At 50.5% G+C, this 13,141-nt stretch overlaps 1 protein-coding gene across 1 annotated transcript in view; it reads right to left on the bottom strand.

The window, feature by feature from the left end:
• LOC140726686 (NADP-dependent malic enzyme-like) overlaps positions 1 to 13,141 on the bottom strand; it is a 155,448-nt gene that overhangs the window by 81,843 nt on the left and 60,464 nt on the right. Inside the window, exon 2 of the mRNA XM_073043373.1 lies at positions 1,118 to 1,251. Coding sequence (XP_072899474.1) covers positions 1,118 to 1,251 — 134 coding nt within the window. The remainder of the gene's footprint in view (positions 1 to 1,117; positions 1,252 to 13,141) is intronic.

Genomic DNA, 13,141 nt, shown 5'->3' with positions numbered 1-13,141 from the left:
TAATGGCAGATTTGCCTAATAAGGGAACACAATGGACTCTAGTTAATTGGGACACATCAAGACCATATTGACCCAATTAAGTAGTTGCCTCAATTAACTGAAGTTTCATGGAAAGAGTTAAGGTGGTATATTAAAAAAAAAGACAGTAACAAATTAAGTATTTAAATTTAAAGTTAGTTAAAGTCTGTCCCGAGCCTTATAGGCTCATCAGGCCAGTGCTTATACCGGTTTTCGTGGCATGAAGCGACTGAGAGTAAAAGACTCCCCCACCCCGGTTAGGACACCAGTTTATCGCGAGATTAACCTCCAATATTTTGCCGGTACCCATTTTCAGCTGGGTGGACTGGAGCAATGTGTGGTTAAGTGCCTTGCTCAAGGAGACAACACACTACCTCGGCTGGGGCTCAAACTCATGACCTTCAGATCTCTAGTCCAACACCTTAACCACTTGGCCACACACCACACGTACTTAAATTTAATATAGAATAAATTAGAACATTACCAATACTACTGCAGTACTGTAAAGCTGTGTAATTGTTCCTAATATTTATCGAAGGAGGAATTTATGCACGTTACTTTCCTATGACTGTAAATGAACAAAATCAGCATAGACACCTAATGCAGATAATGGACTGCCTTCATACAATGCGGTCGATGAATGCAAGTCTCCTGTCTCAATTAAATGGCATAGTGTCCTAAATGAATGAAAGGGACCCAGCTATTTTCTTGATAAGATTTTGTTCTTCAGGAGTAGTTCTATATAATCCGATGCCTGATTAACTGATGGCACAATTAACCAGAATTCACTGTATTTTATTATTTCCCAGGTTAATCTGCGCATTCTCAAACTAAAGTGAAACAAAATGATCTGAAAATTTGTTCTCTCAAATCCCTGGCTCCCACTGAATGTACCACTATGCTAAGCTGGCTGATTTTTTTTCCCCCTTCAGTCCTGGCTCCAAGGAAGAAGCTGGCCAATTAGACTGTGAGTTGAGCTAGACAGTTCCTGTATTCAAATCTGTTCTTTGAAAAGAAAAAGCAAATGAAAACTAAGATCACCCCAGTTGTACATCTGTCACACGTCTGTTAAATTAGAAGATTTTTAAAAAAAACATACTTGTCAAGATCATTGGTTTTGGTCTCATAGCTTTTAAGGACACGGAGAACCTGTACTTCTGGAGTTAAAAAGCATGGTGGGATCAGGCCATGAATTCCAAGCTGCAGCCGTTCTTCAAGAGTAAATGCCATACCCTGCAAAAACAGAGAAAACAAAATCCTCAAGTCAAATGTCAATGCTGCAAAACCCTGCTGCAGCCTGGTGAAAATATATTTAACAACAATGACCCTTTATTAAGTTTTTTTTCAACTCACGAACATATTTTATTGGGATTACAGAGTGAAATGGATTACACTCACATAGAAATTCCGAAGTGTGAGCTTATCATGAAAGTCGTGATATTCCTGTCAATGATTATGCATACTTCAACTGGTTGCAATTTTACAGCCTTCATCTGACTAAGGGAAACCAATGAACTGATGATTTTTCAGATACATAGTAACCAGACTGGCTGTAAAATTATCTGTAAATTGTTCATTTAACTTGCATGACCAAGAGTAAATTATGGCTAAAAAAGTAATGTTTAGAAAGTTCACAAGAATTAGAAATGGTATTGTACATGGCACACTGAGTTATAAATTGGATTGGCAACTCCAGGCCTTGCTCTATCAGCTGTTCACTTCATCTGTAATAATGAGCTCCTCTGCTTAGAAATCTCAGGCTTAATATTCTCTCTCGTTACCAAAATAGATACAGAATAGATTGAAAATAACTTCACATAGGTCCACCTAGTGCGTAGGGTCAGATTTTCCACTGGAGACCATTTTCCATTTAAAAAGTTACTGTTCTAACTTAGAGAACAATTAGCTTTCCATCATTCCTGTTCCCTTGAAATAGCACTATTTAAACCAGGTCTCATCTTATCCTTTGTCCTCCTGCAGCCTCAGATATAGTCCCTACACATACCTGGGTGAAGTCAAGGACAGAACCACTCAGATTCTTAGGCTTAGAATCACTCCAGGATGCTGGTGCTATCCTCCATCAAATCTCACTGTTTACTGCTCAGTTGTATTATTGACCCCTGCCTCCTGTGGGTATTATTTTTACTAATAATAGATAAAAACAGAAGTGCTAGCTGCAACTGTAGAAGGATAAACATGTGTTAATATTACAGATCAAAGACCTTTTGCTTCACCCACTAAGTGTTTCCAGCATTCTCAGACCTTCCAGCACTGGTAAAGTACTGTTCAATTCACCAGTTCAATACTAATGATGAAAGCAACGGTAACTGGAAGTGTGCAGTTTGTATTCTGATAGCTGCTGAGATCTCAGATACGAGGCTAAGCATGGTCATTTGTAATGACTTCCAGCAAATTGCTGCAATAGCAAATACTGAACCATGAGTACTGATGCACAGGGAATTCTAACCAGGCTGACCTATATAGATCTCAAGATTGAAAATTATGTTGCTCATGGGACTTAAAAAAAAATGTTAGTATTACCCGACAATGCTTTTATGTCATAATACAGTAAAGCAATTTCAAGGTTTAGGTCTAAATCGGCAGCTTGCTTTTAGCATTCCAATTTTCCAGCCTGTCCTTTATCAGTCATTTACAAACCATTCTGCCATTGCCATCCTTTCCCAAAACTTTTACCCTCAACCTCCCGTACTATCGCTCCAATTAGCCAATCCTTGAAATGGTTAGCACAACACTATTACAGCTCAGGGCGATCCAGAGTTCAGAGTTCAATTCTGGTGTTGGCTGTAAGCAGTTTCTATGCTTCCCCCCATGAGTGTGTGCATTTCCTCTGAGTGCTTCGATTTCCTCCCACAATCCAGAGACATACCAGTTAGAAGGTTAATTGGTCATTGTAAATTGCCCTGTGATTAAGAGTTAAATAGGTGGGTTGTCGGGCGGTGTGTCTCACTGGGTTGGAAGAGTCTGTTCCATGCTGTACCTCTAAATAAATGAGAAAGATCGGGCGAAAAACAAAGAATATAAAAAAAAACTATAAGACTGAAAAAAAGTCTATAGTCCACATCTATATCGAAAATGCAGAAAACCTGGGTAACATTCTCTGGCCACAGTGACAGGCCTTTTCCTCTCCAGCAGTAGAGTGATCCCCCAGTGATCAAAGGCAGTCTCCCCTCTCCATAGCAGAGTGATCCCCCAGTGATCAAAGGCAGTCTCCCCTCTCCATAGCAGAGTGATTCCCCAGTGATCAAAGGCAGTCTCCCCTCTCCACAGCAGAGCGATCCCCCAGTGATCAAAGGCAGTCTCCCCTCTCCATAGCAGAGTGATTCCCCAGTGATCAAAGGCAGTCTCCCCTCTCCACAGCAGAGCGATTCCCCAGTGATCAAAGGCCGTCTCCCCCTCCATAACAGAGTGATCCCCCAGTGATCAAAGGCAGTCTCCCCTCTCCATAGCAGAGTGATTCCCCAGTGATCAAAGGCAGTCTCCCCTCTCCACAGCAGAGCGATCCCCCAGTGATCAAAGGCAGTCTCCCCTCTCCATAGCAGAGCGATCCCCCAGTGATCAAAGGCAGTCTCCGCTCTCCATAGCAGAGCGATTCCCACCAGTGATCAAAGGCCGTCTCCCCCTCCATAGCAGAGCGATCCCCCAGTGATCAAAGGCAGTCTCCGCTCTCCATAGCAGAGCGATTTCCACCAGTGATCAAAGGCAGTCTCCGCTCTCCATAGCAGAGCGATTCCCACCAGTGATCAAAGGCAGTCTCCCCTCTCCATAGCAGAGTGATCCCCCAGTGATCAAAGGCAGTCTCCGCTCTCCATAGCAGAGCGATTTCCACCAGTGATCAAAGGCCGTCTCCCCCTCCATAGCAGAGCGATTCCCACCAGTGATCAAAGGCAGTCTCCCCCTCCATAGCAGAGCGATCCCCCCAGTGATCAAAGACAGTCTCCCCTCTCCATAACAGAGTGATCCCCCAGTGATCAAAGGCAGTCTCCCCTCTCCATAGCAGAGCGATCCCCCCAGTGATCAAAGACAGTCTCCCCTCTCCATAGCAGAGTGATCCCCCAGTGATCAAAGGCAGTCTCCCCTCTCCATAGCAGAGTGATCCCCCAGTGATCAAAGGCAGTCTCCCCTCTCCATAGCAGAGCAATCCCCCAGTGATCAAAGGCAGTCTCCGCTCTCCATAGCAGAGTGATCCCCCAGTGATCAAAGGCAGTCTCCCCTCTCCATAGCAGAGCGATCCCCCAGTGATCAAAGGCAGTCTCCCCTCTCCATAGCAGAGCGATCCCCCAGTGATCAAAGGCAGTCTCCCCTCTCCATAGCAGAGTGATCCCCCAGTGATCAAAGGCAGTCTCCCCTCTCCATAGCAGAGTGATCCCCCAGTAATCAAAGGCAGTCTCCCCTCTCCATAGCAGAGTGATCCCCCAGTGATCAAAGGCAGTCTCCCCTCTCCATAGCTGAGTGATCCCCCAGTGATCAAAGGCAGTCTCCCCTCTCCATAGCAGAGCGATCCCCCAGTGATCAAAGGCAGTCTCCCCTCTCCATAGCAGAGTGATCCCCCAGTGATCAAAGGCAGTCTCCCCTCTCCATAGCAGAGCGATCCCCCAGTGATCAAAGGCAGTCTCCCCTCTCCATAGCAGAGCGATCCCCCAGTGATCAAAGGCAGTCTCCCCTCTCCATAGCAGAGTGATCCCCCAGTGATCAAAGGCAGTCTCCCCTCTCCATAGCAGAGTGATCCCCCAGTGATCAAAGGCAGTCTCCCCTCTCCATAGCAGAGTGATCCCCCAGTAATCAAAGGCAGTCTCCCCTCTCCATAGCAGAGTGATCCCCCAGTGATCAAAGGCAGTCTCCCCTCTCTATAGCAGAGCGATCCCCCAGTAATCAAAAGCAGTCTCCCCTCTCCATAGCAGAGCGATCCCCCAGTGATCAAAGGCAGTCTCCCCTCTCTATAGCAGAGCGATCCCCCAGTGATCAAAGGCAGTCTCCCCTCTCCATAGCAGAGCGATCCCACCAGTGATCAAAGGCAGTCTCCCCTCTCCATAGCAGAGCGATTCCCACCAGTGATCAAAGGCAGTCTCCCCTCTCCATAGCAGAGTGATCCCCCAGTGATCAAAGGCAGTCTCCCCTCTCCATAGCAGAGCGATCCCCCCAGTGATCAAAGACAGTCTCCCCTCTCCATAGCAGAGCGATCCCCCAGTGATCAAAGGCAGTCTCCCCTCTCCATAGCAGAGCGATCCCCCAGTGATCAAAGGCAGTCTCCCCTCTCCATAGCAGAGTGATCCCCCAGTGATCAAAGGCAGTCTCCCCTCTCCATAGCAGAGCGATCCCCCAGTGATCAAAGGCAGTCTCCCCTCTCCATAGCAGAGTGATCCCCCAGTGATCAAAGGCAGTCTCCCCTCTCCATAGCAGAGCGATCCCCCAGTGATCAAAGGCAGTCTCCCCTCTCCATAGCAGAGTGATCCCCCAGTGATCAAAGGCAGTCTCCCCTCTCCATAGCAGAGCGATCCCCCAGTGATCAAAGGCAGTCTCCCCTCTCCATAGCAGAGCGATCCCCCAGTGATGAAAGGCAGTCTCCCCTCTCCATAGCAGAGCGATCCCCCAGTGATCAAAGACAGTCTCCCCTCTCCATAGCAGAGTGATCCCCCAGTGATCAAAGACAGTCTCCCCTCTCCATAGCAGAGTGATCCCCCAGTGATCAAATGCAGTCTCCCCTCTCCATAGCAGAGTGATCCCCCAGTGATCAAAGGCAGTCTCCGCTCTCCATAGCAGAGTGATCCCCCAGCGATCAAAGGCAGTCTCCCCTCTCCATAGCAGAGCGATCCCCCAGTGATCAAAGGCAGTCTCCCCTCTCCATAGCAGAGTGATCCCCCAGTGATCAAAGGCAGTCTCCCCTCTCCATAGCAGAGCGATCCCACCAGTGATCAAAGGCAGTCTCCCCTCTCCATAGCAGAGCGATCCCCCAGTAATCAAAGGCAGTCTCCCCTCTCCATAGCAGAGCGATCCCCCAGTGATCAAAGGCAGTCTCCCCTCTCCATAGCAGAGCGATCCCCCAGTGATCAAAGGCAGTCTCCCCTCTCCATAGCAGAGTGATCCCCCAGTGATCAAAGGCAGTCTCCCCTCTCCATAGCAGAGTGATCCCCCAGTGATCAAAGGCAGTCTCCCCTCTCCATAGCAGAGTGATCCCCCAGTGATCAAAGGCAGTCTCCCCTCTCCATAGCTGAGTGATCCCCCAGTGATCAAAGGCAGTCTCCCCTCTCCATAGCAGAGCGATCCCCCAGTGATCAAAGGCAGTCTCCCCTCTCCATAGCAGAGTGATCCCCCAGTGATCAAAGGCAGTCTCCCCTCTCCATAGCAGAGCGATCCCCCAGTGATCAAAGGCAGTCTCCCCTCTCCATAGCAGAGCGATCCCCCAGTGATCAAAGGCAGTCTCCCCTCTCCATAGCAGAGTGATCCCCCAGTGATCAAAGGCAGTCTCCCCTCTCCATAGCAGAGTGATCCCCCAGTGATCAAAGGCAGTCTCCCCTCTCCATAGCAGAGTGATCCCCCAGTAATCAAAGGCAGTCTCCCCTCTCCATAGCAGAGTGATCCCCCAGTGATCAAAGGCAGTCTCCCCTCTCTATAGCAGAGCGATCCCCCAGTAATCAAAAGCAGTCTCCCCTCTCCATAGCAGAGCGATCCCCCAGTGATCAAAGGCAGTCTCCCCTCTCTATAGCAGAGCGATCCCCCAGTGATCAAAGGCAGTCTCCCCTCTCCATAGCAGAGCGATCCCACCAGTGATCAAAGGCAGTCTCCCCTCTCCATAGCAGAGCGATTCCCACCAGTGATCAAAGGCAGTCTCCCCTCTCCATAGCAGAGTGATCCCCCAGTGATCAAAGGCAGTCTCCCCTCTCCATAGCAGAGCGATCCCCCCAGTGATCAAAGACAGTCTCCCCTCTCCATAGCAGAGCGATCCCCCAGTGATCAAAGGCAGTCTCCCCTCTCCATAGCAGAGCGATCCCCCAGTGATCAAAGGCAGTCTCCCCTCTCCATAGCAGAGTGATCCCCCAGTGATCAAAGGCAGTCTCCCCTCTCCATAGCAGAGCGATCCCCCAGTGATCAAAGGCAGTCTCCCCTCTCCATAGCAGAGTGATCCCCCAGTGATCAAAGGCAGTCTCCCCTCTCCATAGCAGAGCGATCCCCCAGTGATCAAAGGCAGTCTCCCCTCTCCATAGCTGAGTGATCCCCCAGTGATCAAAGGCAGTCTCCCCTCTCCATAGCAGAGCGATCCCCCAGTGATCAAAGGCAGTCTCCCCTCTCCATAGCAGAGCGATCCCCCAGTGATCAAAGGCAGTCTCCCCTCTCCATAGCAGAGCGATCCCCCAGTGATCAAAGACAGTCTCCCCTCTCCATAGCAGAGTGATCCCCCAGTGATCAAAGACAGTCTCCCCTCTCCATAGCAGAGTGATCCCCCAGTGATCAAAGGCAGTCTCCCCTCTCCATAGCAGAGTGATCCCCCAGTGATCAAAGGCAGTCTCCCCTCTCCATAGCAGAGCAATCCCCCAGTGATCAAAGGCAGTCTCCGCTCTCCATAGCAGAGTGATCCCCCAGTGATCAAAGGCAGTCTCCCCTCTCCATAGCAGAGCGATCCCCCAGTGATCAAAGGCAGTCTCCCCTCTCCATAGCAGAGCGATCCCCCAGTGATCAAAGGCAGTCTCCCCTCTCCATAGCAGAGTGATCCCCCAGTGATCAAAGGCAGTCTCCCCTCTCCATAGCAGAGTGATCCCCCAGTAATCAAAGGCAGTCTCCCCTCTCCATAGCAGAGTGATCCCCCAGTGATCAAAGGCAGTCTCCCCTCTCCATAGCTGAGTGATCCCCCAGTGATCAAAGGCAGTCTCCCCTCTCCATAGCAGAGCGATCCCCCAGTGATCAAAGGCAGTCTCCCCTCTCCATAGCAGAGTGATCCCCCAGTGATCAAAGGCAGTCTCCCCTCTCCATAGCAGAGCGATCCCCCAGTGATCAAAGGCAGTCTCCCCTCTCCATAGCAGAGCGATCCCCCAGTGATCAAAGGCAGTCTCTCCTCTCCATAGCAGAGTGATCCCCCAGTGATCAAAGGCAGTCTCCCCTCTCCATAGCAGAGTGATCCCCCAGTGATCAAAGGCAGTCTCCCCTCTCCATAGCAGAGTGATCCCCCAGTAATCAAAGGCAGTCTCCCCTCTCCATAGCAGAGTGATCCCCCAGTGATCAAAGGCAGTCTCCCCTCTCTATAGCAGAGCGATCCCCCAGTAATCAAAAGCAGTCTCCCCTCTCCATAGCAGAGCGATCCCCCAGTGATCAAAGGCAGTCTCCCCTCTCTATAGCAGAGCGATCCCCCAGTGATCAAAGGCAGTCTCCCCTCTCCATAGCAGAGCGATCCCACCAGTGATCAAAGGCAGTCTCCCCTCTCCATAGCAGAGCGATTCCCACCAGTGATCAAAGGCAGTCTCCCCTCTCCATAGCAGAGTGATCCCCCAGTGATCAAAGGCAGTCTCCCCTCTCCATAGCAGAGCGATCCCCCCAGTGATCAAAGACAGTCTCCCCTCTCCATAGCAGAGCAATCCCCCAGTGATCAAAGGCAGTCTCCCCTCTCCATAGCAGAGCGATCCCCCAGTGATCAAAGGCAGTCTCCCCTCTCCATAGCAGAGTGATCCCCCAGTGATCAAAGGCAGTCTCCCCTCTCCATAGCAGAGCGATCCCCCAGTGATCAAAGGCAGTCTCCCCTCTCCATAGCAGAGTGATCCCCCAGTGATCAAAGGCAGTCTCCCCTCTCCATAGCAGAGCGATCCCCCAGTGATCAAAGGCAGTCTCCCCTCTCCATAGCAGAGTGATCCCCCAGTGATCAAAGGCAGTCTCCCCTCTCCATAGCAGAGCGATCCCCCAGTGATCAAAGGCAGTCTCCCCTCTCCATAGCAGAGCGATCCCCCAGTGATGAAAGGCAGTCTCCCCTCTCCATAGCAGAGCGATCCCCCAGTGATCAAAGACAGTCTCCCCTCTCCATAGCAGAGTGATCCCCCAGTGATCAAAGACAGTCTCCCCTCTCCATAGCAGAGTGATCCCCCAGTGATCAAATGCAGTCTCCCCTCTCCATAGCAGAGTGATCCCCCAGTGATCAAAGACAGTCTCCCCTCTCCATAGCAGAGCGATCCCCCAGTGATCAAAGGCAGTCTCCCCTCTCCATAGCAGAGTGATCCCCCAGTGATCAAAGGCAGTCTCCCCTCTCCATAGCAGAGTGATCCCCCAGTGATCAAAGGCAGTCTCCCCTCTCCATAGCAGAGCGATCCCCCAGTGATCAAAGGCAGTCTCCGCTCTCCATAGCAGAGTGATCCCCCAGCGATCAAAGGCAGTCTCCCCTCTCCATAGCAGAGCGATCCCCCAGTGATCAAAGGCAGTCTCCCCTCTCCATAGCAGAGTGATCCCCCAGTGATCAAAGGCAGTCTCCCCTCTCCATAGCAGAGCGATCCCACCAGTGATCAAAGGCAGTCTCCCCTCTCCATAGCAGAGCGATCCCCCAGTAATCAAAGGCAGTCTCCCCTCTCCATAGCAGAGCGATCCCCCAGTGATCAAAGGCAGTCTCCCCTCTCCATAGCAGAGCGATCCCCCAGTGATCAAAGGCAGTCTCCCCTCTCCATAGCAGAGTGATCCCCCAGTGATCAAAGGCAGTCTCCCCTCTCCATAGCAGAGTGATCCCCCAGTGATCAAAGGCAGTCTCCCCTCTCCATAGCAGAGTGATCCCCCAGTGATCAAAGGCCGTCTCCCCTCTCCATAGCTGAGTGATCCCCCAGTGATCAAAGGCAGTCTCCCCTCTCCATAGCAGAGCGATCCCCCAGTGATCAAAGGCAGTCTCCCCTCTCCATAGCTGAGTGATCCCCCAGTGATCAAAGGCAGTCTCCCCTCTCCATAGCAGAGCGATCCCCCAGTGATCAAAGGCAGTCTCCCCTCTCCATAGCAGAGTGATCCCCCAGTGATCAAAGGCAGTCTCCCCTCTCCATAGCAGAGCGATCCCCCAGTGATCAAAGGCAGTCTCCCCTCTCCATAGCAGAGCGATCCCCCAGTGATCAAAGGCAGTCTCCCCTCTCCATAGCAGAGTGATCCCCCAGTGATCAAAGGCAGTCTCCCCTCTCCATAGCAGAGTGATCCCCCAGTGATCAAAGGCAGTCTCCCCTCTCCATAGCAGAGTGATCCCCCAGTAATCAAAGGCAGTCTCCCCTCTCCATAGCAGAGTGATCCCCCAGTGATCAAAGGCAGTCTCCCCTCTCTATAGCAGAGCGATCCCCCAGTAATCAAAAGCAGTCTCCCCTCTCCATAGCAGAGCGATCCCCCAGTGATCAAAGGCAGTCTCCCCTCTCTATAGCAGAGCGATCCCCCAGTGATCAAAGGCAGTCTCCCCTCTCCATAGCAGAGCGATCCCACCAGTGATCAAAAGCAGTCTCCCCTCTCCATAGCAGAGCGATTCCCACCAGTGATCAAAGGCAGTCTCCCCTCTCCATAGCAGAGTGATCCCCCAGTGATCAAAGGCAGTCTCCCCTCTCCATAGCAGAGCGATCCCCCCAGTGATCAAAGACAGTCTCCCCTCTCCATAGCAGAGCGATCCCCCAGTGATCAAAGGCAGTCTCCCCTCTCCATAGCAGAGCGATCCCCCAGTGATCAAAGGCAGTCTCCCCTCTCCATAGCAGAGTGATCCCCCAGTGATCAAAGGCAGTCTCCCCTCTCCATAGCAGAGCGATCCCCCAGTGATCAAAGGCAGTCTCCCCTCTCCATAGCAGAGTGATCCCCCAGTGATCAAAGGCAGTCTCCCCTCTCCATAGCAGAGCGATCCCCCAGTGATCAAAGGCAGTCTCCCCTCTCCATAGCAGAGTGATCCCCCAGTGATCAAAGGCAGTCTCCCCTCTCCATAGCAGAGCGATCCCCCAGTGATCAAAGGCAGTCTCCCCTCTCCATAGCAGAGCGATCCCCCAGTGATCAAAGGCAGTCTCCCCTCTCCATAGCAGAGCGATCCCCCAGTGATCAAAGACAGTCTCCCCTCTCCATAGCAGAGTGATCCCCCAGTGATCAAAGACAGTCTCCCCTCTCCATAGCAGAGTGATCCCCCAGTGATCAAATGCAGTCTCCCCTCTCCATAGCAGAGTGATCCCCCAGTGATCAAAGACAGTCTCCCCTCTCCATAGCAGAGTGATCCCCCAGTGATCAAATGCAGTCTCCCCTCTCCATAGCAGAGCGATCCCCCAGTGATCAAAGGCAGTCTCCCCTCTCCATAGCAGAGTGATCCCCCAGTGATCAAAGGCAGTCTCCCCTCTCCATAGCAGAGCGATCCCCCAGTGATCAAAGGCAGTCTCCGCTCTCCATAGCAGAGTGATCCCCCAGCGATCAAAGGCAGTCTCCCCTCTCCATAGCAGAGCGATCCCCCAGTGATCAAAGGCAGTCTCCCCTCTCCATAGCAGAGTGATCCCCCAGTGATCAAAGGCAGTCTCCCCTCTCCATAGCAGAGCGATCCCACCAGTGATCAAAGGCAGTCTCCCCTCTCCATAGCAGAGCGATCCCCCAGTAATCAAAGGCAGTCTCCCCTCTCCATAGCAGAGTGATCCCCCAGTGATCAAAGGCAGTCTCCCCTCTCTATAGCAGAGCGATCCCCCAGTGATCAAAGGCAGTCTCCCCTCTCCATAGCAGAGTGATCCCCCAGTGATCAAAGGCAGTCTCCCCTCTCCATAGCAGAGCGATCCCACCAGTGATCAAAGGCAGTCTCCCCTCTCCATAGCAGAGTGATCCCCCAGTGATCAAAGGCAGTCTCCCCTCTCCATAGCAGAGCGATCCCCCAGTGATCAAAGGCAGTCTCCCCTCTCCATAGCAGAGTGATCCCCCAGTGATCAAAGGCAGTCTCCCCTCTCCATAGCAGAGCGATCCCCCAGTGATCAAAGGCAGTCTCCGCTCTCCATAGCAGAGCGATCCCCCAGTGATCAAAGGCAGTCTCCCCTCTCCATAGCAGAGCGATCCCACCACTCTGGCAGTCTCCCCTCACCAGGGATCAAAAGGCAGGCAGCCACATTTGCTTCGATGTTTCAATCTCCCTCGAAATTTTAATCGGTGAAATGGAGTCGAACATCGGCTCGCAGACTTCTCGCCATAAGGTTCATACACGCTGGCATTCAGAGACTGCAGAGTGCTGAAGTACCCAAATAATCTCCAAACTGCAAATCACAGGCTCCAACAGTTCCTGAATCATATTCAAGATGAAAAACAAATGTAAAAGAGATAAAAGCAGTGAAATATATGGTTTCATGATCTAATCAGATGTTGGCCGAAGGAGCAGGGAATGCAAACGCCATCTTCACCGGTTCATACCTTTGTGTGTTTTTTCAAACACAAGAGAGAGTTGTGAACTTTTGGAATTAGATACCCCCAAAGCAACTGTGGATGTTCAATTCCAACCTTATTCATGGCAGAGACACGTAGATTTTTGAAGGCAAACAAAGTAGGGGTCAACAAGAATGAAACTGAATCCCGGGCTGAAGATCAGTCATATTCTCACCTAATGGCAAGGAATGTTGACAGGCCACATCACCAACTTCTGACTCTATTTGTCTCTTTAAGTTTGCGAAATGTCACTTGCGCAGTCCCTATCCAAGTCAATAGAACAATGAAAAAGTAAGCACTCCCAGCATTAGACACGTTCCACTATTAAAAGCAATACACAGCAAAGTAAAATAAACAACTAACATTTCCCCAAGGGCCAACCATTAATAAGAGAATGATTCTATAATGTAAAGGAGGGAAAGGAAACATTTTTGTTAGGTGTCGTATCATCCTGTGCAATTCTGAATGAACTGGGAATTCTCAGTGAGAAATGTTATATTACCACTTGACATTACAGACTGTTCACAATTAAATTTAAGGCACATCATCAGCACCATTCACAGAAGACAACTAAAGCATAAACCACATATAACACGTTTTGTTTTACAGCAGCAAACAGAAACATCCTGAAGATTTAAAATCTTTCTAAATTCAGTAACTCCAAAGACAATTTTGACATGAATTGTCCAAGTAAGCAGTTGAAGTTAAACTATTTTATGACTGCATATATTTCATTAAAGTACAAATAAAT

This window comes from Hemitrygon akajei, chromosome 4 (genome assembly GCF_048418815.1).
Source record: "Hemitrygon akajei chromosome 4, sHemAka1.3, whole genome shotgun sequence".
Classification (NCBI taxonomy): domain Eukaryota; kingdom Metazoa; phylum Chordata; class Chondrichthyes; order Myliobatiformes; family Dasyatidae; genus Hemitrygon; species Hemitrygon akajei.
This window is presented reverse-complemented; position numbering and strand designations above follow the sequence as displayed.